The following is a 27547-nucleotide window of genomic DNA, read 5'->3' as shown; positions in this document are numbered from 1 at the left end:
TATGTTGGAGAATGCCCCTTTACTCCAGTTTTTGCTGCAAGTCAGCGATAACTGCTCTTAAAGTTTAACCTCCTCCCAGTGTCAGGTGCTTTGAAACTTTATTAGGTTTTCTTTCAGCATTTTCTTGTATTTTGTATGTTCAGGATGATGGGAATTGTTAATTTTCTTCATACATACAGTAGTGTTTGCATATCGTAAAAACAAAAATCACCTTCTTCCTCATGTTTGTGGTATTCTCTTCATGTCTTGGGTAAACGTCTGAAGAGTCTTCTTATGGCTTACTTTTGGCAAACTTTCGTCTTGTCACTCTTCATTAAAGTATTGTTAAGTGTACAATTAATAGTTGTGATATTAACCGATTTCTGTACCTGAACTCTGAAGAATTTGCTTCTCCAGAGTTGCCTTGGACATCTTGGCTCTTCTCGGACTTGGGCTTCCCCTACCCTACTAGTCAGTTTAGTACTTTTGCAATCCAGTAAATAATCTTATTAAAGTTCTAAATTCAGAAGAAATAATCTACTTTTTTAAAAATACACTCCAAGTTTGTTTTATCTCTGGCAACGGTCACCTCTTAATAAAAAAAACATATTTTGTCTCATAAAAATGGGTTTGCCAGTTTAATGAGTTTCTGAATAAATGTTAATACCTGTGTTTCTTAGACTTGACATAAACTTTCTCCAAAAAGCTGAAGAAATTATTTTTATTTTAAAAAACTGAAGAAAAAATGTGTTCCTTGCTGGTCCTTAGCAGCATGAAATGTGCTAACACGATAATAATTATCTTTGTAAATGTCCAAACCTGCGTCCTCCACTGTACTATGAGCATCAAATGTCAGCAGATGTTTCCATCGTTACTGAGGAGCGGCCCGGGGAATCAGTCTGGAGAGACGGGGTTGAAGGCGTTGGATGAGGGAGGGTGGGGGAGGAGGGACAGTCCAGGGCTGGGCCAGACATCTTCCAGATTCTCAGGAGATGCCGTCTCCCCTTTCGCATCTGCTTCTGTTGGATGTTCGGGGAGATGATGCGTGACCATCTGGCCACAGATCAGATGGACAGTCTGGATGGACGTTTTCTTATCCTGACGTCACTCAGAGCCCTGTGCAATATGGCAAAGCTCTGTATCAGCACATATCGAACCCTCCAGGTTTCTCCTGCAAGCAAGGTCAGAGATGATAAACAGGAAGCAATCTGCAGGATTGTCAGGAAAACTCAGCTTCCGTTCCATTAGAGTAACACAAAGTTCAATTCTTAAACAATACAGCTGCCACTGTTGAGTCAGAATCTTTGACATTTTTGTCATATAAAATGCTTCACTTTTTGCTGTAATTAATGACTGCAGCTTACCGTAATTATAAAACAAATAAAACAAATTATTACAGTATAAAACTGCTGAGTTCAACACTCTGCAAAATCATTAAACCACCTTTTAATTGTACTTCCAAGACGTGAGTTTTTCTTTTCAATTTTCTAAAACATCTAAATTGTAGACATTTTTAGATTTTCTAAAACGTCTTCTGACCTCTGCTACTTTTGCTAAAATATTTGAACTGAAGAATTTGTAATGCAAGTGGATCAGTTATTAAATATTTATCTTCAGAGCAGAAATGATGTATTAACACGTTTATTAATTAATTTTTTTGCCAAAAACCCTCAAGTGGCCTAGTTTTAGCTTCATCTGGTTCAAATTCATTAGAGGAATGGTATGTTATTTTATTTTAGGCAATAAAATGCTTATTTTTTTTATTTAAAAAAGGAATTTAATAACTTGTTTTTTATATGTATTTCTAACATTGTATAAAAAGGCTTACAACGTTAAATGAAAAATCTGAAAATACCGATTATTTTTTATTTGATTAATTATCAGAATAATTGATTGAATAATCAGTTACTAAAATAATGATTTTTAGTAACTGATTTAGGTGCCACCCTGCAACTTATATTTTTGACTACCACTCTTAGTGCCTGGCATTATTGAAATAGCAGTTTCCAAGTGTATTCCCTTATGAATAATGATCTTAGCTTTGAGATTTCCAGTTAGCGGGGTTTGCCGGAGGGTGTGGAGAGGACCAGCAGTGGGGCGGTCTGGATGGTAAGCGATGGCAGCCCACACAGCAGATGTCAGCCAGTTGCTGCGTGGAAGTGGTGGCATGTCTGTGGATTGCTGTGTGAGGGGCACACCCAAAGGGAGGGGCGGCCAGGGGGACTGTGCTTCTCAGTGCTGTCATCCTCCACAATGTGGGCCAGATTAGATTGGAGCTGACAGCGGAGGATATTCAATTAGATTGTTCGTGTCACTCAGTGGCTTCGATCAGAGTCCCTCCTGATGCCTTTGTGTTCGCCATTGCAACGAGGCAGAAACACACAGCGCTCTGTCTTTTTGTGTCATTTCTATTCATGTCGACCTCCGGCTTTGCTCTTTTTCATTATTTTTGTTACTGAGTGCCACATTTTAGATATTGATATTTCAGGGGCCATGTAAATTCTTAATTGACATTGTTCACTTTTCAGATTCCATAACATTCATCCGACCTCCAAAGAGATCCAAATAAGTCTTAGATTCTTATTCTCTTTTTCCCTTGTGTCTTTTCTTTGCAGGGAAACCAGTAGCACGTGCAGCAGTGACCCCGGTCTGTTCACCAATGATGAAGGAAGACAAGGTATCACAAACTGATCTGCCTTTACACATAGCATTTTCTGAAAAATTTATGAACATGCCTGTGCTCAATTCTGAGTGAATTCTGGGGCTGGATAAAGAGGTTTGGCTACAATGGCTGGTTGCTGGGCACCCAGGCGACTCTAATAAGACGTTGTCATGTCGTGTTAATGAGCGCTGAAGCCTTTGCTAATCTCATTAGCCGCGGTGGGGCCGGGCGGCCTCTGATTTAACAGTTGTCACTACACCTTGACTGTGAGAGGCATGGTTCCTGTGGACAGTTTGCTGAGTGACAGGCCTGAGATCAGCTCGCTGTCTGGTGCTGTGCAGTCCACCTAGAAACTTCAGGTTTTTAAATTTGCCCACAATCAAAATGGTTTAGAAAAGAGCCAATGTTGATCAGGCGATATCACTCCAACCAATAATGCATTTACCTTCCCATGTGTGCAGGTGATGATGAGCAGAGCGACTGGTTCTTTGAAGGGGACTGTGGAGTCGGCCTGCTGCCCAACTGGGACTCTGACAGTCCGCTTTCACTTGAGGATAGACAATCCTCCACCAACTTCCTCCAACCTGCACGGCGCTCTGTTAGAGGTAGTCTAAGCTTTTATGTTCCTGTTTAGGGATATAACTGGGGGATTCTGTGATGTTCAGACTCCCTGTGGGTGAGTCTCAGGGTTGCTGCACAATTTGGAAAAACTGTCAGGTCAGGATTAATATAAAGAAATGACATCCATCCATCCTTCCAAATAGCCAGCCAGTTAGCCAATATTTTCACCAAATAAAGGCGAATTGATTGACTGGCTAGCTAATTAGCCAGCTAGCTAGTCATGTCTTTCTTTACACACTCTGTGCCTTTGGCTCTTATTTCATTCATCATTGCCAGAAATGTAAAGTTTTTTACTTGTTGCAGGGTATCATTCACGCCCTAAACGATTGGCTTGCTCTGCTGCCTGCTGCATTAGGCGGGACAGGAGGCGTCTTTCTAGAAAGGTAAAGGAAATGTGTCCTCATTAATGTTAAAGAAGCCGAAAACTGTTGTACCAACTTTGCTTTGTTTTGTTGCAACTTTTGTCGAACAGAGCAACAACATGCCGGTGTTTGTGGAAAGACTGAGACATTTCACTGCTGATCATTGCCAGAGAAAGTAAGACTCACAAAGAGATTCTACTGAAACGGTTGCCATGTGGATTTTACCATTCATTGTTTTGTTGTATCCTTTTAGATTCTGGCTGCCTTCTGTTGGGAATCAAGACAGAAACCAGGCATGTTATGTTATCAAATTATTTTAATGTAATTTTGCTTTTGTTCCGTTAAAACTATCAGTGTTAAATTTGACACTTGAAATTTACAGTTGAACCCTTTGTGCCCACTACCGATGTGTCCCAGTGACATGATGTCAGAAGGTTCCTATGTCAGATGTTCCCCCCCATCCATCATAAGCAGGTAGGTAATGACAAAAGTTAAATGATGCACCATTGTCTCCTTTATTATTGTCTGCAGATTAAAAAACAAGTATATAGCCATTATTGGAAGATGATGCAGAAGAAAACTGTTTTTGAAAGGAAAGCCACAAGTAGCATTATTTGCTGTATTTGACAATGGCTGTATAATTGAGACCACAAACATGTGGAAGGACATGTTTTATTTAGTCTACATCACAGGTGTCAAACTCCAGTCCTGGAGGGCCACTGCCCTGTAACTTTTAGATGTGGCTCTGCTGTACCACACCTGACTAGAATAATTAGGTCATTAGCAAGGCTCTGGAGAACTGAGCTACACAAGAAGGAGGTAACTAAGACATTTCATTCCAGTGTTTTGTACCTGTGGCACATCTAAAAACTGCAGGACAGTGGCCCCTGAGGACTGGAGTTTGACAACCCTGGTCTACATACACAATGCTATGTGAGGCAGAAAACTGTCAGCAGATAACTTTGAATACACCATCCCCACTGTAACCCAATGTTGGGAGAATCACAGTGTAATAAGGATTTTTTTAAGTTGGGATATGGAGGTTGTCTAGATTTTGGAGGAAAATAAACTTAGCTAAATACCAGGAAATTTGAAAAACAACAGCTACTACAACTACTTCATAACTGTATACTACTGAATGTTGTTTGTTACATAAAAACCCAGCAAAATACATTGATGTTTTTGGTTGTGATGTGACAAGACATGGACAATACAAAATGGTTTTAATACATTTTTAAGGTACTGTAACTAGGTATTTTTTAGTTTTATGTATCCAGATATAAATGGTCAAATATATATTTTTCCTGCATAAAGCTAATATTTTGACCAAATAAAATCTGTCCATTAATGAAATTCTAGTTCCAAAGTTGGAGCTAAGCTAACAACAGTAAGCCACTTTCAGATTTGGCTCAACTTAGTAGTTTTCAAGGTCAGGTACTACAAATAGAGAAATGCTTTGTTGACTTAATGTTGATTTAAATTCCACCATTTCTGGGTCGGCAAAGAAGCGTTAAAGAAATCCAAAAGATGTTTGTCAAAGAGTCTCGTCGCTCCCAGTCTTCCCTGGAACAGTTGGATCTGCATGGGGAGCTGTTGAGGAACTGAGCAGCCCTCTTGGCCTGGAGACTGTGGGACTTCTCATTGTGTTGTTTCCACTTTGCCTATTTATGGTGCATTCCTAATTTTTGTTTCACACACACATATCCACACGCCTTTCCTTCCCCACTCTCTTGGGTTATTTCACAGAGCGCTGAGGCTCTTCTTGATGAGGGGCAAAAACACGACTGCTATGAAAAGCCCCTGACTTCTTAGGGCTTTCTTTTCTAAACTGGCCCTTTCTTCTCCACCTGAAAGGTTCCTTCAGATTCCAGTTTAAGGCATTGTGAATACTAATTTCTCCTATTAAAAAGCCCTCATATCCTTGCCATGCTCTCATTTGAATGACAGACTCAGGGGAGATCTCTTAATTCCTTTATAGTGGGATTCAAGACCCTTCACTTCAAAAAGTATAAATCATACTCCCAAATGAATGAGGGAGAGAGTGGGAGGGGATTGACGAGAGGGGCTTCTGATGTGTTTCGTTGGACGGCACAAGCTGAATCCGTCTCCCCGAGGTGTTCAAATCCACTCTCCAGTGATACGGCTGCCTTGTGCTTACGACCCGACTCCTGGGTCAGTCAAGTTCATCCCAAACAATTACATGCAAACAGAAATGTCTCTTAGTGGTCGGTTTTGATTGGTGCTCTTCGTTTTACTTGAAAATGTAATAATAACTCTTGAACTTTTCACGTTTTTTCACAATACAACAGAAACTTTCGATGTATTTAATGGTATTGTATGAGACTCAAAGTAGTGAGTTGAACACGTCATTTAAAAAATTTTGCAAATAAAAAAGCATTTCATTACATAATTAGTTAAGAGGGTTATGGTAACTATAGAGGAGTTGTGGAGATCGAAAGCTGACAATCTCTTGCATTAGTTGTGCACTACATATTTCTGATTTTCATTGTTGGTAAAAATCCTCAAGAAGTCTTCAGAAATGATTTAGTAGAGGAAACAGACATATGGAAGAAGCTGCTTAAGTAAGAGAAAACAATTTGTGCCGAACAATAGCCTAACAATGCACCATCTCCTACATGATACATGGAAGAGACAGCATCATTCTGTGGGCATGCATTTCTAGATGGATGGAGCTACATACAGGGCAAATGTGGAATTAAACACTTTACATCCTGTGAAAGACTTGAGACTGGTTCTATGTTGGTTTTTGATGTGGGCTGTTTGGACAATTGTCCAGGGCAGCATTAGAAAGGGGGTTGACTCTCAGGAACTATAAAATAAAATATATATTATCTGTTAGTTGTGCTCTGAAAAAGATTGCAACTATATACTTGTGCTGAGTCCTATGAAATTAGGTTACTATTGAAAAAAAATCTTTAACTCTGTCCCAACTCTGACAACCATGACAACTTTCTATTGCAGGTAAGATACTGACCACTTATAGAGACTCCATTAGACCTCAGAAAGTTGTTTTTTTTCTCATGGTGACTTGTACAACAACCCATTTACCACCAAGTCTTAATACTGGAATAACCCTGAAACCGTTATTCCAGGATTGAGCCTGGAATAAGAGCTCAATCCATTATTCCAGATATAATGGATTGAGCTGATTTTACCAGTGGTTTTCACTGGTAAAATCACAGATTACCAGTGTGATTTTTCAGAATTAATCAAGCTTTAAATCATATACCATTCCTGGTAGTGGCAGGATCATGCTGTGGGACTGCTTGGTGCCAGAACTACTGTTGGACTGCACAAAATCCAGGCAGCAATAAAGAATGTAGATCGCTTCATTTTAGCATCGTTATTTATGTTTTAGAGTGTTTTCTTCTTATCTTTGAATCATTGTGTTAGCAGATGCAGTGTTTTGTGGGATTAGGTTGCATCGGGGCCACTGGCCATTTTAAAATGCATAACCACCTCCCACCCGAGCTGCACAGGTCTAGCATCTTTTATCTATTGACTTATTTATTCCTAAATGACACTTGCGCTATGAGATAAATCATAGTCTTACACCACTCCCTTCCCAGTTTTCATTTTAATTGTGAGATCACAGTGTCAGCAGTTAGTATATTGGTGTGAGTGGCCTATTGATTATTGGTTTGGAGTTATTGATTATGCTCCCTGGAGAGCCTAATCCTTTCTGATTCATTTGAATTCCTCTATTAATCTTGAGATCCCGCTCACACCTGAAGCAGCATGTACACTAATGAAAATAGATGGTCGTTTTTCTAACTGCGACTTCTCCCTCTGCTTTTGATTCATCATTTCTAATTGATATATTTGCTTCTGGATGTGTGCGCTAAAATTACAATTGACCCCGTGTCAGTGCTGTTTTACTTTGCTCCCTGAGGGAGTTTATTGTGTTTTAAAGTCTCATATGACCTAAAAAAATCCATCTTGTGCACATTTTCCTCTGTGTCCTTGTGTCTTTGATAGCATTTAGTTATTGCCCCCCTTTTTTGCTGCATAGAGCCTCAATGTCAATCTTTGCTCCTGCATCACACTTTTAGTAAATTTAGACAGACATCTGTCGAGCTTTTGAAAACTGATGAAGTGACAGATGTTAAATAATTTTAACACTGCAGTGCTTTTTTTTTTTTTGCACAACTGCTGACAGTTGTAGCTTGCATTTTCTGCTGAAATAATTGGTAGTATTTTCTCCTGCTTAATGAGCCAGCTGATAGTTTTCTCATGTTTGATTAGGATTGTGCTGAGTGCCTCAGTGGGCTCTGGATGGCCCTGAAGAGGCTCCATCTCCCAGCACCCTGCAGCAGGAGAGGCGGCTTTCCTCCCTCCAGGCTGCAGGTTGGCTGCATGTCGCTGCCTCGATGCAGGGAGGAAGGAGATAGAGGGTTGGCCCTCCATACATTAAGGCCAAATGCATCACAGTATTACTTTTAATGCCGCAGGCGTGCCTTGTGAAATAATGCGACGTTTAAATGTGGATCGATTTTGGAATTAAAAAGTTAGTTTGCAAAGATTTACTGTGGGGAGTTCAATGTCTGAGCTCTTTATCAGGGGCGCAAATGGCTGGTTATGTGCTGTCCGACAGAGGTACGATTGAGGGATCGATAGGAGCGTGATTTACTAACTGGAGTACAGGTAATCAATAAGTATAAAAGTAAATGAAATATGCATTACTGGGATTTTATTAGAGAAAGGTAGCAGGGAGAGAATAACGGTCAGGCCATTTATTTTTATATCTATTGATTATACAACATAGGGACTTCGCTCAAAGCATGCCCTGAACAGCTCTCAACACCCAGCGCCTGCACACCCGTCATGTGATTTATGGGTGTTGAGGTCATGGAATGGGTTGCCAGTTAAAATGCTGGCCTGATAGGACCTCGCTGTACAATGTGTCTGTAAGGGATGTGAAGCTTTATGCAGCCTGGTGTCTGAGGGGGATCTCCTACTTTTCCTCTGTTTGCATTTCTGCTGTTTTAAGATATTGTCTTGAAGATTTATTGAGATATTCAGTTCATGTCACACTTTGCTTCTGTTTGTTTAATGTAGTCTATGAAGAATATTAAACATATAACATTACTAGATATATTAGCATTTTCTTGACTTGCTTAATTACAAAATTTATATTATTTTTTAAAAAACTGGCTACATAAATTTGAATTTATTAAAAGTTTTCTCTAATCCACACAGACTCAAAATGCATACAAATAGCTAACCACTTTAACTTAGCTCTACTGATTCTCACTAAAAGAAGAGATTGCATGGCAGATGCATCTTTGAGGCATAAAAAAACATGCAATTAGTGGAGTCACTTGCTAAGGGACATTATAACCAAATTTTGTTGGAATGTATGATTATATTTAACGCTGAATGTAAATATCAGCCACAAGTTACAGGCTGAATTATCATTCCACCTTGGAAAAAAACCTCAAAAAATTTTAAACTCTATAATAGTATGACTTTAACACATGATGAATTTTGGCTCTGATTATAATGGTACCACCTGAAAACCTGACATAAAATAAATGATAAACTGAAGGATGATAATTCTCAGGTCTTTTTTCCTTTTCTTAAAGTTATGACTTTCAGATACTATTAATCAAGACATCTTCAAAAGATTACAATAAAGTCTGGCTTTGCAGAAATGTATAAAAAAAGATTGCCTGTTAAAACATTTGAAAAATATTAGGTAAAATTAAGGAATATAAAAGACACCATAATTGCACATTTCATCTTAAATATTCATGTCACTTCACTCTTGTGCTACTGCCTACATTAAAACTCTCTCCTACCTCCAGATGAAGGCGCAGTCCTTGAACTTAAATTCTTCTCTCCAATATTCAGAGCTATTGAGATCAGTGATGAAGCTTTTCTGCTTGCAGTGATCCTAACATGATGCACGTAGCCCTGAGCAGGGCCATGTGTTTAACATAAAAATAGCTCTGATTCAGCATCTCTACTCATTTAAGAGTTTCAGTTACGGAAAAAAAAACTTAATGAAGAAAAATGTAGACATGACAAAATGCATGCATGACCGCAAACAAAGTGTTTTTCTAAATGTGCAGTGCTGGTTTTTATTGACTTTTATAAAATTATTTCATGATTTGGTGATGTTTTTGTCTCACTGACCCTCCAGACAGATTAATTTCATTCCGGGACTGTTGTGCTCATCTGACATGTGGAGGAAGAAAGAAACAGAAGCTGTTTTCATCACATCAGGTGACAGCCTTCACACAGTCACACATCTGCACTAATTTGGAAACCATGTCTTAAAGATGTTGAAAAAGGCTATTGTATTACATATGCTTTTCTGTAGTTTAGCAACTTTGGTTAGATGTTATTTTAATGCTGGTGTTGCAGTTTAACACTGATGTGATTTTCTTTAAACAGACTTCTTGGGATAATGATTTGCTTTGGTACAAATTACTGGTAAAAGTTTTTTTCCTGATTTTAGGATTCCTTTGCAATTACTAGACTTAGTTTCCTATTTAAATTTCATCCGACTGTCTGCCCATTTGTCCATCTAAGCAAGAAAACTCTAGATTCATAATAAAATTATGATTTTAACGCTTAAAAAAGACTGACAAGTTGTAAAAAATTGGAGTTTGAAAAACTCTTGAGTATTTACATGAAAAATTTGTTTTTTGCCCTTACTTATTGTTCTATATTATTAAAAACAAAGCTGATTTGTCCATTCCAGTCTATTACCACAACTCCACTCTAGTCTCCAGCTTTAAATTTTCTTTTTTGTTCTTCTCAGTATGGTCACTGTCAAGACACAGCAGAACAGCAAGTCAAAGCAGAATGTTCTTTTTGGAACATGAAAGCAAACATTTTTATGAAACAATCTACTTGAGTGGTATTATAGGCCTGCATCAATAAAAATGGAAGGGCAGTAAGGGGAGATATGAAATGGATATTTGTGACAGCACAATAGCATTTTACAAGCTACTGAAAAATGTCAGATTTGCTTCTTTTTTACAGCAGAAAGTATCCTCTGCTGTATCAGTTTTTTTTTGTTTTTATCTTTGCCTAAAGCAGATTATAACCATAATTTTTTTTTTTTACTTTTTAACTAAGCCATTGACTCTGGACATTTGTTTGCTTAGTCTTCTTTATGCTATTTCTTCTCTAATGTTCTCTAATAACTGAGATTGAATTGTTCACATTTGGATCTTATTTACTAAATCGATGACTTCCGAAGGCAATAGGTGGCACTGGATTTTATCTATGAGTGTTGAAATAAAGAGCTTTGAATACAAATGCATCACACACATATTTTAGAAAAATATTTTGTGCACCACATAATCTTTCTTCTCCCTTCACAATTATATATTATATTGCGTTCTGTAATTAAAATCATAATGATACTGAATTTTATGCTTCTAATGTTGCAAAATGTGAAAAGGTTTAAACTTTTTATTACTTACAATCAAATATTGATTATTTGGTAAGGTGGTAAGGAGAGGTTTAGCACAGAGAAGTGATAATTGGCATTACACAGAGTTTACTCTATCTCAGAAGACATTAAGCTGTCTGTGCTGTGTGTGTTTAGACCAGTGGAGCTGCCTGTTTTCATTAGCCTGATGGCTCTGAACCTTGTGTCTTCACCGGATTGAAATCTGAATTGGTTTGTCCACCATTTCCTCTCCATTCACCACTCTTGCAGCTGCAGTTTGTCATTTAAATAACAAATGCTAGTGGTTCCCTGATTTACTGAGGGGTGTGGGCCCCTGATGTATATTAATATTGCTGCACAGGGCTCTGTACTGGGGTCCATCATTCATTTGGATAAAAGAGGTGGAATTTAAAAACAGCCAATGCTTTGCTTGGATACAGATTGGATCCATTTATTGCACTGAGTGATGGAATAGCTGGCAATTCTGTCCTTCACCTTCCTAGTGCCGAACCTCTTCCCATAAAAGTAGAAAAAAACAGATTCACCCCTGGCCCCTAAGGACCTCTTGTATTCAACATGCAGAAGCAGGACATCCCTCAGTCTGTTGACAGGTAACATGTAGTCTACTATAAACAGACTTAAATTAAATCATTTTGAAAATATCTATTTTTTGTAGAATTCTGCACATTTTTTGTGATTTGTACAGAAATTGTGAATATAAAATTACTTGAATTCAATATTAAAGTCTGTCTATGTGTAAGGGAATGATAAAGAAGGAGAGTTATTGAACGGCACATCCTCTCCGACCCTGTTCGGACTGCTTTACTGTTTCTTGAGCCTAGTGCCCCCTGCCCACTATGATTTATTATGCATCCCATGTCGTCCAATGTCAGTTTCTGCAGCTGCAACTGCTCTGTATAAATCTTTACTTTGGCAGCCCCCTGCACCATGTCTCTGCTCAGTAATCACAGGACCTCCAGGAGATGCACACTTACTCTGACAAGCTTTCACACTCTCCGCACAGGAATTTTGGTTTGCTGCCACTCTGACATAAATGTGCACAGAGGCAAATCAGATTCTGTGATTTACTGAGTGAAGTCGTTTCCCGGTAGACATCCTGTTTGCATGGAAAGATTGTTGTCTGCATTCAGTAGAAAGAGCGACGTATTACTCTTAGTGAACACGACAGCTGAGTCTTTGGATTAGCCAGAGGAAGTGGATTGTTGTATATGTTAGTGGCTGGATCTGGAACTCTGTAATCAGGAGTGAAAATGGTCTGTGGCTGAAGGTATCCTCCGGGACTCCATGGAAAATTACTCAGGCGGTACCCAGCTGTTGCTTTGTCTTCTTTCTTTACCCTTTTAGCACCTTCACGGCACTGCTAAACCTGGTCGTGAAGGAAAAAAAAACAACAAAACACAAGAACTTATCAGGCCAGGTATCTGTTTGGATTAGATGACCACTCCATTTCTCAGCTTTAAATTGGAAACTTTCTACTTTTCTTCCTGCCAATCCAGAAATTCAACTCAGTCCAACAAATTTTTGAACAAAAGATACTTTTGTTCTTCTTCTTTCTCCCCATTTAATAGTTTTAAGGGTATATATTATCAAGACTAGAACCTTTCCTTTTTGATTTCAGGCTTGTAGCTTTCAATATCTCTATTCAGATACATGTTTGAAATTCAGAAGTACCAGTATGTAAAAAAGAAAGAACAAATAGAAAAACAGCGACCAAAATATTATTGACCAAAATATAGAGTGATGTTAAAGTTTAATTAATAAATTTAGGATTTACATTAGGAATTTAGCAAGTACTCTTTTCTGATGTAGTTTAGAGATCTAACAAACCGGCTCCTTATGGAAATTAGTCTATGATGAGCTTGCTTTGCCCATAATTTGCCAGTGGAGTAAGAACACTTCCAACAAAACCTGTTATTTGAAACATTGAAATTTGTTGCTTCCATTTCACTGAACCACCGTCACCAGAGTCCTGGTGTTTGGGAGCCAGTGATTGGACAAGTCTCACCTGTCTCCAAATAATCTGTCCATTTTTGACATATTTGTGAAAGTTTAACCGTGCTACTGTAATGTAGCTGTGGAAATGTTATTACAGGGCATTTTAATAAAAACTCAAGTTTATCTACAATTACTTTTCTCACAGTAAGATGAATTTTCATCCTGAAAGATCACTCTTGGTTAAAACTGAACTTGAAATACTTGTCTGTCAAGTGTTCTGAAATTTATTTGGTTCAGACACAGAGAGGTAAGTAGTCAAATGCAGCTGTTTACCAGTGGTGATCATTTCTTAAATTGACTGAAAATAGTAGGCTTGGATGTGTGCTTGATTAGTTCCAAGATTTTACGCATTTTTGTTCCATAATCTGATTTAGGTATTTATTTGATGATCGCTCCAGGTAGAAATTATGCTTGTTTATAGTCAATTAACAAGTTACTGTTTGCTGTTTTGATGTGTTGGTACAATATGGCTGCCCAGATGCAGGCCAGCCCTTAGCCAGGGCGAGGCCACCTACACTCCCCTCTCTGCCTTCATGTGTTCCCTTGCCCAAGCGAGACGGCAGCGTGACAGATCACCTGCTCCGGAGGCCCGGTGCGTTCCTGCCTGGCGGTCCGGCCCCCTCTCATTAATGCCCAGGCTGGTGCGAGGGCTGCGTGGCAGCACAAGACAAATAACGCTACCACTCAGCCATCACTTGTGCTGACAGAAATGCAGCCCAGCGCACTATTTTGCCCTCTCAAGCTCCACTCCACAACCTGCTCTTGTCCTTCAACCCCCACCCCCATTTATTTGGTCTCTACCTGCACCTGTCTGCGCTGCTCCACCAAACTTTTACGTGCAAGAAATAGGGTGGAGTGGGAGGGGGGTGGCTTTTGATGTTGCCGCAGGGTGAGTTTAGCACTGAAATTCACGCAGGTTGATGTACAGGCTCCACTTACCAGCTGCCTTTGCATACACACAGTTTTTTGTTTGTCTTTATGGAGACATATTTGTTTTTAGCAGCCGATTCTGTCAGGTGCTTCTTGAATTGTGTGCAAACCCTCTTGCCGGGAGGTCTGATTTGAACGTCTTACTTTTGCATTTGCTTGTGTGTGTGTGTGGGCGTGCGGGTGTGCGTGTGTGTGTGGGCGTGTTCATGAGCGGGAGCAGCATAGAAAAAGAGGGAGAGAGAAACACAAAGGCTAATCATTAAAGAGCCATTCAACCCTGTTCATTTAAGTGTGGGAATCAGCAGGCCCATTACTGTCAATGTGTAATTAGCTGATTAATAAACAGGGGGAGCGGCAGTGCTCCAGGAAGGCCTGTAATGATTGTTTTTAGAGAGCATCTCATAAGAGCTTATTAAGATGGTGAGGTGGTTCCATTCAACTTCCCATTATCACCGACAGTAAATGTATGTACTGTAATTCTTCCTCTGACAGAGAATCGTTGCATTCTAATTTCTTTACTGACCTTGGTGTAAAACTACTTGATTGCAGGTGTTGCTTTTGCTTCACTAGAGGAACATTTAGTCAGTTTTCTTTAAAGTTATCATTTAAACACATAAATTCCCTCTTAAGTATTATTATATAAAATGCATTTTTTCATAATGGCTTCATGTTTCTAGTTTCAATTCAGCTATTTTTTTTCTCATGAACCTTGTTTGCGCTGATATTTCTAAATAAAATCCACTCCAGCAGTTAAAATTTTTTTTTTCCAGATTCTCATTAGATTCAGGTCTAAACTTTGACTAGACCATATTAATTCTCTCTGTGCCACACCACAGAATGATGCTTTCACCACCATGTTTCACTGCAGGGGTGAGGGATTTAGCCTCTTTACAGGGCAACATAAGGTGTGTTGGTTGTAGGAGAAAATGTTTATTAAGTTTGACTGGAAGTTCAAAACATCCTAATAAAATACTTTGGTGCCTTGTCTTTATATAATATTACATAAAGAGCCGGTTTTGTAAAATACTCTTCAAAACTATCAATAATCCCTCACTTTTCCATTCAAGGTGCCAGTAATCTTTTCAAAGACATTTGAGCAATATTTCTTAACGGTTTCTTAAGGTCTTTCAAAGTTTTCTGTAGACTTTTAGTATTTTTTATTTTCAGTCTTGAATTTTTTCCATCTCTAAACTGATGATTATTTAGACTAAAAACACCAATAAAATAATATTATATGTATGAAAAACTCAGCAAAGAACCACATCAACTTGTGATCTTGATGCACGTTGCAACGTTGAGCCTGTCACAAAGACACAGTTTGCTGCATGTATTTTTGAAGAAGAGGCATATTTTTCGAGATCCTGGTAAGGGCAATGGTGATGCTTCAGATTATGATTAATATTGTGGTGATGAGTACAGTTCAAGATATTGTGGTTATCTATTTTAAAATAATTTGAATCTAATATTATGTACTAAATAATGGCACAAATTTCATTATTTTAAAATGAAAGCTTGTAAAAAAAATACACTAAAACCCTTGGTACATAAAAATAGCATAAAAAAACATTTAATTTGAAGGGGTTTATTTTGTTTCTACTGTGACTGCATTGTCACGTCCCAACTCTGACCTTCACGTTGGACTTTTGTTGGTATGTAGTGCACCTCTCTCATGCTAATGCACTCAAACTAATGTTCCCTGCCATTTCTTTGTATCTGTCAAATATGAAAACTCCTGAATTTTGATCAAGCCCTTTGACTATGTTTAACCCGAAGTGTTTAGGTTGGACCTCAGCAGCAGTTAGTCATCATTCCCTCAAGAAATATTAATCAATTATCTTGCCCGCCGGATCAGTTTTGGGAAGAAGTCATCTGGAAAGAGGCACAAGCAGATATAAGGGGAAAGAACTAAAGCACATGCCAGTGAATGCTGTAATGTCTAATCCTTTGAGACAGCCCACAGCCACAATGTCACTTCTAGTTGCCTTGTCCTCTGCTGTGGGGCTGCTTGGAAAATACGTTGTGTGACTGGCGCTACCTTTTTGGGGTGGCGACCTGGAAGGATTTATTTATCAAAACTGAAGTAGAAGCTGTTGGAAAGCAGGTTAGGGAGCAAATTTGTTCCTTTGTTCTTCTGTCTCCTGTGAAAATACGCTCTGCTGTTTCCAAACCAAAGAGGATCTGCAACGGGAAAGGTGTCAGTGAGAAACGAAGTATGATGATTAGAGTTAAAAACATAAATGCTACAGAACTGGTTAAGCTTTAAAAGCTGGAGAAAATAACCTTTTAATATCCATGTCCACAAGTCATATGGGGCCAAATTGGATTTGGCTCACATGACCAAAATCTCATTAATATTTAACTTATTAGTAGAGGATTGCTTCAGTTATATTTCCACACATCCAAAGCAATGATCCATGAGTTCTGGATTTGATTTATTATTTGAATTCAAGTAGCTTCAGTGAGCAAAAAGGGGGATTTTACAAGTGCATGTGAGAAACTTAGAGTATCATCAAATGTTTATTTATTTAACTCATTTTATTCCCGTTCAGTACATACAGAGATTTCTAATTTTGAATTTAGAAATCAAAGTTTCCAGAGAATGAGGAAGAATGAAGTTTCTACAGTCAGTGATTATTTGAGTAGCCATGTCATTTGCTGGTGTTGGTCCAATGTGTTTTCTGAAGTCCAACAAGCTGATTCATGTTGATGCTGATTTTATTTTCCAACAGGACTTTGCTACTGCAGACACTGCTATAAAAATGTAATCAACATATTTTATGTAGCCCATAGACCTATCTTAACCTAAGGAAGCATGATAAGTCATATTTAAGATATAGGCTACATATACACCTATATAAATCTATATAAATGACAAATTTCACTTTTTGTCTTGAGTCACTGAAATGAATAAGCTTTTCACTAATATTCTAATTTATTTATCCACCCATATTTGAACCTTTTTCTTTTTTGCCCCATGTTTCAGAATTTGAAATGTTCTTTGTCTTTCTTTTTAGCTATCAACCCATTTCATAAAGATCAGCAGAGAAAGGAGGCAAAAGGAGATGCCTGCAGTAACACACCAAGCCCTGAAGCAGTAGGACCAAGTACACCTCAGTCTTCTACTTCTACTCAGCCTGAGAGTTCATCTTTACTCCAGGGCAACCACGAGGACACTTGAAAGAGGCTTGACAGACCCATCTAATTCCTAAAGCGATTGTGCCTGAGAACGAAATAGCTAGAACCCCCTTCTACTTCACAAACTTTACAACAAAGAAAAAAAAAATACAAAAGCACATCATTAGTCTTCAAATCAGCATGTTCCTGCTCGATCCAGCCCTTCCAGATAGTATATTAAGCATGACAAATGTTAATGCAATCAAGCCTTGTTAAGCGCTCCGCCATCTCCTTAAGCAAGGAGGCAGCTTCAAGTGGCTCCTCGTTCGACTCAAGACTTTACTTCTCTTCCTGTTTCCTCACTGAGTCTCCAGGCCACCCGCCACTGCATAATCCATTAATTATGTCCACTCCCGTAGCACAGCACTTGTCAGCAGGAACCTCGGAAAGTATGGTCAGTTGAGGCTCGTTGACCAGGGGGCGTCTGCTCCACTTTAAGGCAACCAACAATGGCTGTAAAGCAGCTAGCTCTGAGGGAGATGAACATCACAATGTTTAGCTACCACATGCTGTTGCAGGGTTAAGAGAGGCGACCACCGCTGGCGAGCCACACAAAGTACAGGCCTCCTATTAGCATGGGTTTGAAAACCTACAGTTGCTACAAAGGTGCTCATTAGCACAACACAGAGGGAGCATAGTCATGGTCCTTGGAGGGCCGCTTCTGTTCTCTTCAGGTTACCCTCTATATTCAAATTTCCCCAAACAGATTTAAAGTTCAAGGCTGGCTGTAAATCTGTCTGAGAAAGTTGTTTTTTTTTAGCAATGTTGGCTGAGTTGCTCTTGGAGCTGGAGGAGCAACAGGAAACAGGAAAGGAGGGTTATACACAGTATCTTCCAAACCCCTCTGGGTATATAGTTCCCAAGTGGTTTCATCTTTAGGAAATCAATGGCACCATACAGAGGGAACAAACAAAATAATCTGAGCAAAGCAAATAAATAGGTGCATAGAAAAGGATGTGCAAAGCAATAAAGTCAATTCAACTTTTAGTGCAGTAGCATTATCTCACTTGAAAAATGTAGAAAATTCAATCACCTATAATGTGAGTACATTTATTCAGTGATGACACTCATATCAATATATTTTACAGCCCACATTTTTGTCAGTAGGACACTTTTAGTCTCCTAAAACATATCACATGTTTGGATCATACATACAGAATGACCTTTGAGAATTCCTCTGCTCTCTCCCAATTTGATTTAGAGTCCTCAACAGGTTTTATGTTCCCTTCACTTCACCTCAATCAACAGGTTTTCTGCAGGTCCAGGCACTGCGGTGCAAAAGAAGAAGGTTGTTTGTGTGTCTGGTGAATCAATTCTGTGTTGATTTGTTCACATATTTTGGATAATGTTCCAGCTGAAAGACACAGTGATGACCCATTTTTATTTTTCTGGTGGAGTTCACCAGATTCCAATTTAAAATGTCATCATATTTGAATGAGTTCATGATACCCAGCATTTTAACAAAGCTCCCTGAAAATTTTGAAAAGAAAGAGGCCCACCATATCACAGATCATCCACCATAATTAGAGGAAAATAGAAATATCCTATATTGTCCCTTAGTGGGGAAATTCAGGTGTACTAACAGCAGAAATGTAAAGGTATACAGAAGCATGCATGCATGGTTGAAAAATATAAAAACAGAAAAAATAAGAATAAGAAAACCAAGTTTTTAGTCAAATATTGCTTATTACCACTAGAAAATTGGAAGTGTAAGCAGCGTATCCTACTAAAAGTCTGGTGAAGTTTTGAACCAAAAGTTGACCACATTTTTTAAAGTCTTTTTTTACGGAAATTCACAACATAATCACCAGCTGTATGACATGTCTTTTCAGATATTTTAAAGCCTTTTTAAAAAGAAGAATTGCATTTAATAAAATGAGATTTGCTAATTAATGTGAGTTATATGTCTGCAATAATCTGTGTGAGAAGGATTTATGTGATCATGCTAGGGAGGGGTGACATTTATAAATGCTGTGTGGGCACACTATAGTTTAAATGGATGCCTCACACTACTTTGCTAGTTGCCGCCACAGAAATCTGTCAGTGTTCAGATCTGCGCACACTCCTCAGCCGCTACTGGTTTCCCTCCTTTTCACATTGCAGCAATGCACCTGGTAAATAGGAATTGCACAGGTTAATGATCAATGTAAAACAGAAAAAAGTGTCTAATACATTTATAAATTGATGTTTAGAGCAGTCTGCTTCTCAGCTGTTTGAGATCTATTCATGTGTGTTTTGAGCTGGAAGAGCTTTACAGTGTTTGCTTAGTTAATGGTCAGTGTTTTTTAGTTTTTTCCATTGTATGAAAAAGGGCCTAATAAAAGTACAAGTAACATTTACCCCAGAAAATGTCCCTGGAAGGAAAGTGGAATGCAATGATCTCAGAAACCTCACACTCATTTGCCAGCTTAAACTTATTATATTTCCTGTTGATTGTGGATTAGAAACTTGGAGTAATTAAATCTTGTGTTTTCTTCCAAAACACAAGATTTAAATCCAGTCGTAATTTCTATGGTGAGTAGCCATGTCTACTCATGTAGCTACTCTCAGGCAAAGTTGTAATATCCAGAATATTACAACTTTGGGTAGCATATTGTGATCTGAAACATATTTCATAGAAATTCATTTCATTTTCCTCTTGCTGTCAGACTACAAAGGAGAGCTTAGTAGATTATCTGATTGCATTCATGTAATCGAATGTAAGCACTGCAAGTTTAAAGGCAATATTGTTTATAAGAAAACTGATTTCATTTAATATAAAGTTAACTACAAAACCACACCTGTTGTTTAGGATACATCCAAAAAGTACAACTAAGCTAATCTAATTTAATGATGGTTCCTGTAGTAGAAACAAAGCTTATTAAAGAAAGATTCATTGTTCATGTTAAAGATTTCTGCAGTGGAAACTCACATTAAGATGCATCAATTCCTGCATGGGTCAGTCAGTAGACGGGAAACAACACCCCAGCTGCCACAGAATAATTAGCAGTTCCCATAATGACACCTCTCCCAGACCTTATGCCTCAAAATTAATTTACAATGGCTCAGAAATAGGGGAATGGCTTCCGTAGAGCTAGTCAATTGTCCTGTTACAGTTAAGGAATCCGGCAGGCTGGTTGCACTCATATTTCATCCCAGGTAAAGATTACCTGTCAGGCCCATGGGAGATGTATTGATCTGTTTTCCTTTTTCCGGCAGCAATCACCTGACAAAGGCACCTAGGAGGTGAGTGAATGAGTGATGCCTGGTCGGCCTGGTCGAGCCCAGTGGTTTCTGTTGTCCACTGATAGGTTTTAAGCTTATGAGGAAGAGCAGCAACAATGCTGTCATAAACTCTGCTTGAAACTCATCTGCATTCCTGCAAAGCAATGCCCTCTGTGACACTGGTCACAGGTCAAAGGGGAATTAGTTGTTTTTTTTGCCTCCTTTCTTGTCAGTGGCTTTTGTTCCTACTGTGTAATGTGTACTGATGATGAAAATGTATGCAAAAAGGCCTCTCTGGTTCCTGCTGACAATTGCATGTTGTAAGTCACCTTAGTTCAACTCACTTTGTATTTCAGAAGAGATTCATTTGGTTTGGACGGGCTTCTAATGAGGATGGAGCCATTTTTCCCTGACTTTCTGGTAATCATCTTTCTCTATGTCATATGGTTTCTTGGCAGCTAATATATTTATGTAATTGCCTTGATATATAACATGTGTGTATTATTGTTGACACCATGCATCTTAACTAATTACAGTGTATAAAATGTGTTGTATAGTATTTATGATGTGATTATTTTACATCTTATAACTGAGGATTTAGGAATGAGGTCATTAAATTTATTAATAGAATTACACGATAGATCGCACTGGAGATACATCACCTTTTTATATATTTTTTTCTAATTTCATTTACAAGGATTTAAGAAAATCTTGGTGGTATCAGGGCTCTAAGGCAGCTATCACATTTGGAAGGTTGTGCAAATGGCATCTTATCTCTTAAAGCTGTTATCTTTGTGGAGGCATGCCTAATTGCTTTGCAAATGATCTAAAGAGGATTACTAATCCTTCAGAAAACATCTGTACCATATTACTTCATGTAAAAGAGAAGTTACAATCCTAAAATTCAACATTAAGGATTTTATGCAGTAGCTTCCTTTCTGGTTTTATAACTTAAAGCTCCAGTAAAACAGATGAATTGGTGAGTTCTTTAATGAACTTTGTATGGCTCTTAAGAATTTGTTTTAAAGTCGCTCTAGTTAAACTCAAGTCATTTGTGTATTTGTAATGTCTTGGAAGATCTATGCCTAAAACATTGATATGTTTTTTCCCCCTCTATGTTATGTGTGTAAAAAAATGCCAATATTTATGCATTTTTAAATTCAATACTGAATTCATGTGCAATAAATTGTTTTTGTGATCATGTTGGAATATTAATGAGAGGACAGAGGTTTAGTCAGTTTTGTATTTAACAGCATTTACAGGCAGTGTTATCACTTGATAATAAAAATAAACAATGTCATAATTTACTCAGACAGAAATGATTACTTTTTTTGAAGAGCATAACAAGCCACATAGATGTTCAACACAGTGCATTGCAAACTTGTTAACTTGTTTAGATGTTATTACAAACTCCCAGATATTTTATAGGGATTTACTGCAATAAGCCAACACAAAGTAGTGCATATGAAGTTAAAGGAGATAAATTTATGCTTTTCAAATTTATATACATATAAGCTTTTTAAGAGTAACGTTCCAGTCAATCCTCTGATGAACCAATTTTTGTCTCAAATACACACAAGTTTTCAAGGCTTGCCACAAGTTCTTCATTGGATTTTGGTCTGGGTTTTGACTGGGCCATTATAACACATGTAACCTGATCAAGCCATTCATTTATATTAGAGATGTGTAAGGAGATGAATGATGAATGATTGAATGATGAATCAAGAATCTCAAGACAATGTTCAACCCGGGTGCTGCTTGCTGAGCAACTACAACTGGTTCTTGTGACTGTTAGTATTTTTTATTGATGTATCTGAAAGTGCAATTCAGTAGTCTAGTTAATAGAAAATGAAAGCATGGATAACCACTTGGAGTTCCTATTTTGACACCAACTGTCTTAGCTTGGCAATATATCAGTTGTTGTTTTGAGTGACCTTTAAGGCACATTGACTGGTCAAACTAAACACCTAAGTTTCTTGCACTTGGCTTAACCACAGCATTCAAATGACCAGTCTGTTGCCTGACCAGAGCAGCCATGCTATCTGGGACACTTTATTTTCTTAGGGTTGAGTTTGTAATTTCCCTTATACAAGTGATAAAAGCAAGTTAAAGAACTCTTGGAGCAGAACAGCTGAATGTAATCTGCATGAATGTGGATAGACATATTTTTAAATTTATTAATGATCTGTCCAAGAGGGTGTATTTATTGCAAAAAACAAAAACAACAACAACAAAAAACCCAATGGGCTCAAAACACAATCTTGGTGTGCCCCTCACCCTTCTCACCCTATCGCTAACTGATAAACCCTACAGCCTTCAAATGGATCTTATTTTGACTGCTTATATCTACCATCTTGTGACTATAGAGTAGGAATGTAAATTGACTTGGGTAGGACCTCATCCCAAACCCAGTGAGGGCACAAAACCAGCTGATACTTCACCCTGTCTAGCTCTTTTCCAGTGGGTGTGGTGTTCAATGCCCAGGTAAGATTCTTCCAGTATAATCATTTTTTGATAAACATCTCGGTATTTTAAATATATACGTTTCATTTATTATTGAAAAAGAACAGCTATCTTTATGGCTGCTAAAAGAAATATATAAGGATCAACCTGTTTTATCACAGGTACGATATTAAATGCATAAATGATAAATAAAATGTTTAACTGGTGCTCTAAAAGACATTTCTTAGCTGAGTGACGGTGGTCCTGACGAATACAAATGTTGGTTTGGGACTGCAGCGAGGGTGACAGAGAAAATACTCAACTTGGCCACTGGAGATTATCAGTCGATCCCCCGCTGTTAATCTTCCAGTTGAATGGTAAGGACTGCGGTAGTCACTTTGCCATGTGTTGAGAGTCGGGAGCAATTCTCTCCGCTCGCCGGTGGTCCACAGTTACAAATCACATCATCAGCTGTCTGAGCACCCACAGCCACCTCTTCTCCACCAGATTGATGGTGAAATGGAGGAAAAATCAATGGCTTCCTCTCGTCAGAAACCGCCAGCTCTGTCATGTTTGGTAGTTTGATGTTGGCCACTGCTGGAAATTGAAAGCTCAGTTTGAACAAACTGACAGACACGGATGCTTCTGAGGTGAGACAATGACCGATTTCAATCTGTCGCCTTACTGGTGAGGTCTGAAAACACTTCCATGCCACTGGAGAAGATTAGAGTGATCAGGCTGAGTTGGTTTAGTTTCTAGTAAGTGACGGTTAGTCTTCAAAGGCTTCTGTGTAGGTGACCCTGTGAGTAACAGCAATCAGTTTTCGCACTTGCCCCCTGCCATCATTTAATCCTTATCATCACTGTGACACGCTGCAACTTCATAGCAAGGTGTCCGTTCGCCGCTTCCTGTGAAACGAGCAAACATCACTAAGCTTTTTCACTCCGACACATATTCTCCTCCTAATGGGAAATTCAAATATCACATATCAGCTGAATGCAATATTCACTTAGAGGGAGATAACGCTCTGCCTGATGTGTCTCATGTATCCGGTTGAGAATGGGCCCGGCTCGGTCTCTGACACCAGATCCGACTGTGAAACTGGCTGTATATATTCTGACAGGAGCTCGCGGGGAGCTTGTTCGCTCGCTCTGTGCTTTATTGGCTTGCGTGTTGGTCGTCTTGTATTCCCCCGTGTATTTGAGGGAGAGCAGATTCCAGGGCATCTGCGCTTGTCCTGCTGCCTCTACAGCAGCGCCATTCCTTTTCATTTCTGCTGGCATTCTAATCAGAGCATTATGAGCTTCACCGGGTGAAGTACGCAGAAAGTTGTGTTTTCTGACAGCCAATAAAAACCTTATAATCTCCCTGATTCAAGTGGCCCATTTAGAAAAAATACTAACTAGCACTATCGCTCACACCGCCTCCCTCCCTATTTCTTTAATACCCTTTTTTATTTAATATATAGCCCATGAAAAATGAGAGACTCCCGCTTTGCTGTGTAGATATTTTGCTGCTGATGATGCGAGACGAATTTCCATCACAGCTTTGTTTCCAGCGGGTGAGCGGATAATCTTTTACAGTGCGGGGAGGGAGGGCAGCGCTCCCATCAATCTCCGGGGCTTATAGCTGCTGCGTGGTTTCCTCGCCTTACCAAAACTCCTGCAAAGCAACACAACACTGGCCTGAAAAGGGTCAGTATGACTGCACGGTGAGCTCCTAGACCCTCCTTAACCCTCAGAACAATGCTTCACCTCTGTTCCATTAGTCCTGTCATTGTTATTATGTCATTTTTCTAACAAGGCTGTCACATCTGAGGGAGCAGCATTGCTTTCCTGCTGACAGCCTTGGGAAACTATGTTTTCAGCTTTAGCTGCTCCTGTTGCCGAGAGGTTTCATCTGTCTCTCTGCTTCACAGCCATGTGCGCTCTGTGTTGCAAAGCAAGGAGGTCTCACTTGTACTTGGGGCATCTTGCCCAGGCAGACTCTGGAGAGGGGCCTCTGGTGGCCCCCGTGCTGGTGTATTGGCTGGCTGGCTGGCAGGGATGCTGCACACTTCTCTCCGCACCCCACTGCCCTGACAATCGTCTGCCGTACAGCTACCCCCCTTGGAGACGATGGCGCTCTGATTGACAATAATGGGAAGTGGCAGAATCAATGGAAGACAAGAAAGGGGTGTGCGTGAAATTCTCCAGGAGCTTCTAGTCACAGACCAGGGGATCTGGCAACACTCACCTGTCATCCCTGCAGCACCAGCATTAGAGGCTGTGACAGCAGGAGCTGATGGAGAGAAAGACACTGTTTTCATCATCTCTCTGCTGACAGCCCAGTAATGATGCTTCCTCTGAACATTTTAGTTACAGTTAAACACAAATATGTTCACATCCCTACTACACAAACCTGCTTAAAAATGTATACCCTCTTATAGATAATTCCACCTTACAGAAATTAATCTCAAACATACATAAATAAAAATGCCGTTTTTAATTGATGGTTTAATATGTTAAGTGAACTAAGCTAACTAAACCAATATAGGAAATAAAGTAACTGCAATGAACCCTATTTTTGAAAGCTGAGTTCAGTTTGCCTAGCCCACCCAGCCCTCATAAAATGGCCTGCAGGATCAAGAAATTGCTTAAGAAGAGAACAAGACAAAATAGGCTAAAATTTTTAAAGCCCTAAACATCACGCCCCATTCAGAAGAAATTCAAGAACACACGAGTCTTGGAAAGTTGTAAAGAAATTTTAAAGAGACTTCAGTGAACCTCTGTGGGATCTGTTATCCACAATAGGAGGAAACATGGAGTTGTGAACTTTCTCAGAAGTGGTTGATCAACCAAAATCAACCCAAAAAGCAGATAAATTTTCTTAAAGAACACAAATTATATCAGATCAGATTAGATAAAATTTAGTTCTGGTATAAAATTTTTGAAAATGTAGACTTTTACTATTTTTTTCCACAGAATTGCCCAAGATGCACATTTATGATTGAAAAATAATCTTTTCTCTGGTTAGAATTATATTGAGTAACTTGTTATTGCAAACTGTAGTAAGTGGCTATCAAAGAACACATTTAAAATAGTGGTTTAAAACATTATCTGAATATATATCGATATGGCTCAAATGCACTCCTGATCTTCTGCAGGTGCTTTAAATGTGTGTGTCAGTGTGTGTGTGTCTTTGCGGATGGAGGCCAGGTGTCATCACAGAGGGGGTACTCCATCCGCTAATTGATCGGCAAAAGATGCACATGAAGAAGACGTTAAAGCAAAATGAAGTCATAAAAGTGGATTGAGACATTTATTAAGTCAGACGAAAAGCCCTCAGAAACATTGAGATTGTTTATTGATTTTTGTGTTTTGGCTGGCTGCGCAGGAGTAATCGCTTGTTCTGCTGCTGTGTAGCGGAGATGGTGGAGGCGCGAGCATGGCCGAACGCTCAGGTGGAGGTGCTCACTTCCTCCTAAAAGAGATGAGTTTAACCAGCAGAACACTGAGTTTGTATTATTATTTTCCATAATTTATATAGAGATTCTGACTCAATGCACAGCTAAGAATGCCAGCTGCTTTTGGTGGAGTGTTTCTAAAGTGCTGGCAGGCTCAAAAGCCAGTCTATTCCCAGAGCTCTTGACTCACAAAGTAATAGAAACACTGCAGATTTTATTGTTCTGCTCTCTGCTTGTGGGTTTTGTATGTGCAAATGCATGTATCTTTTATAATTCAAGCAATTTGAGTTGCAATATTCACTTGAAAAAACACAAAAATTCTGCACCTAAAAAGTAAACAATAAAAAACTGCATTTAGACACTTTTTAAGGTCACTCCAAAACCTAAATATTTCACATGCACCCATCACAGTTTTGACTGATTTCTAATCTGTTTTCTTTCCATAGTCATATTTCTCAACCTGAATGAGATACACACATTTTATATAAAGTACAGGTTTCTTATATTCCTTCAGCTCTATGAATCCTTTTCAGTCTTTATTAAATGTCTTATTTATATTAAAATTGGCTTACTTTACTCATGTTTTGAATATGGGAACCCTTTCCACTGACTAGGGTAGTTTTCTGGGACCATTATTTACATCCCTCTCATTAAAAAAAATGATGAGGGTAGAAATTAGCCCCCCAAAATAAAAACCTGTGTTGAAGCATTATTTTTGTATAGTTTTTGGAAGAAGAGTTCAAACTGGTTGAAATTTTTCACTATTATAACTCTGTCATTTCAGTTTTAACACACGTCTATATTTTCTGTTAACTTTGTCTTTAATCAAGGAAAAATAAAATAAAAAAATAAAAACAAAATCATTGCCCCCCTGTTCCTACCCTGTAGATATTTCTCTAGAGCTGCCCCTGCTCACTGTAAAAATTTGAGCTTTATGAGTTTCCAGCTGGCCGGTCACCAGACAGGGATGATCAAGCCGAAAGTTGGTTGGCTCTGGTTGTCAGCAGATTTCTCTGTAAATCTATAGAAAATATGTAGGGCATTTTGCTCATGATATTTATTCTGAAAAATGCTTTGGATTTGCCATTTCATTCCATTTTCCAAACTAAAACTATATATACAAATAGTTAGAATCTTGAGGCATTGTCTGATACTGTCCATGGTAATTTAACACCCTATATAATATATTATATTTTATCAACTCAAATCATAGTTCTTTCATTTCTTTTCTAGGTGAGGAGATAAAATTGATGTCCATGCTTCATAGCTGTCCTGCTGCACAC

The 27547-nt window shown here is 38.7% G+C and overlaps 1 protein-coding gene across 2 annotated transcripts in view; it reads left to right on the top strand.

Annotated features, from left to right (window-relative positions):
- The window catches only part of LOC122845990 (G patch domain-containing protein 2-like), a 28333-nt gene extending 6649 nt beyond the window's left edge, over positions 1-21684 (top strand). The window contains exons 3-10 of one of the 2 annotated variants that reach the window (XM_044142628.1): positions 2595-2656; positions 3103-3246; positions 3566-3645; positions 3735-3799; positions 3878-3917; positions 4007-4098; positions 9791-9873; positions 17014-21684. In XM_044142628.1, the coding sequence (XP_043998563.1) occupies positions 2595-2656; positions 3103-3246; positions 3566-3645; positions 3735-3799; positions 3878-3917; positions 4007-4098; positions 9791-9873; positions 17014-17177 (730 nt within the window). In that variant the 3' untranslated portion in view covers positions 17178-21684. The remainder of the gene's footprint in view (positions 1-2594; positions 2657-3102; positions 3247-3565; positions 3646-3734; positions 3800-3877; positions 3918-4006; positions 4099-9790; positions 9874-17013) is intronic. The other variant, XM_044142629.1, reaches the window with a different exon arrangement.
- Positions 21685-27547: the final 5863 nt, after the last annotated feature.

The sequence above is a fragment of the Gambusia affinis genome, linkage group LG16 (assembly GCF_019740435.1).
Source record: "Gambusia affinis linkage group LG16, SWU_Gaff_1.0, whole genome shotgun sequence".
In the NCBI taxonomy this organism is placed as follows: domain Eukaryota; kingdom Metazoa; phylum Chordata; class Actinopteri; order Cyprinodontiformes; family Poeciliidae; genus Gambusia; species Gambusia affinis.
Note: the sequence above shows the minus strand (reverse complement) of the source record. Positions and strands in the feature narration are given on the sequence as shown.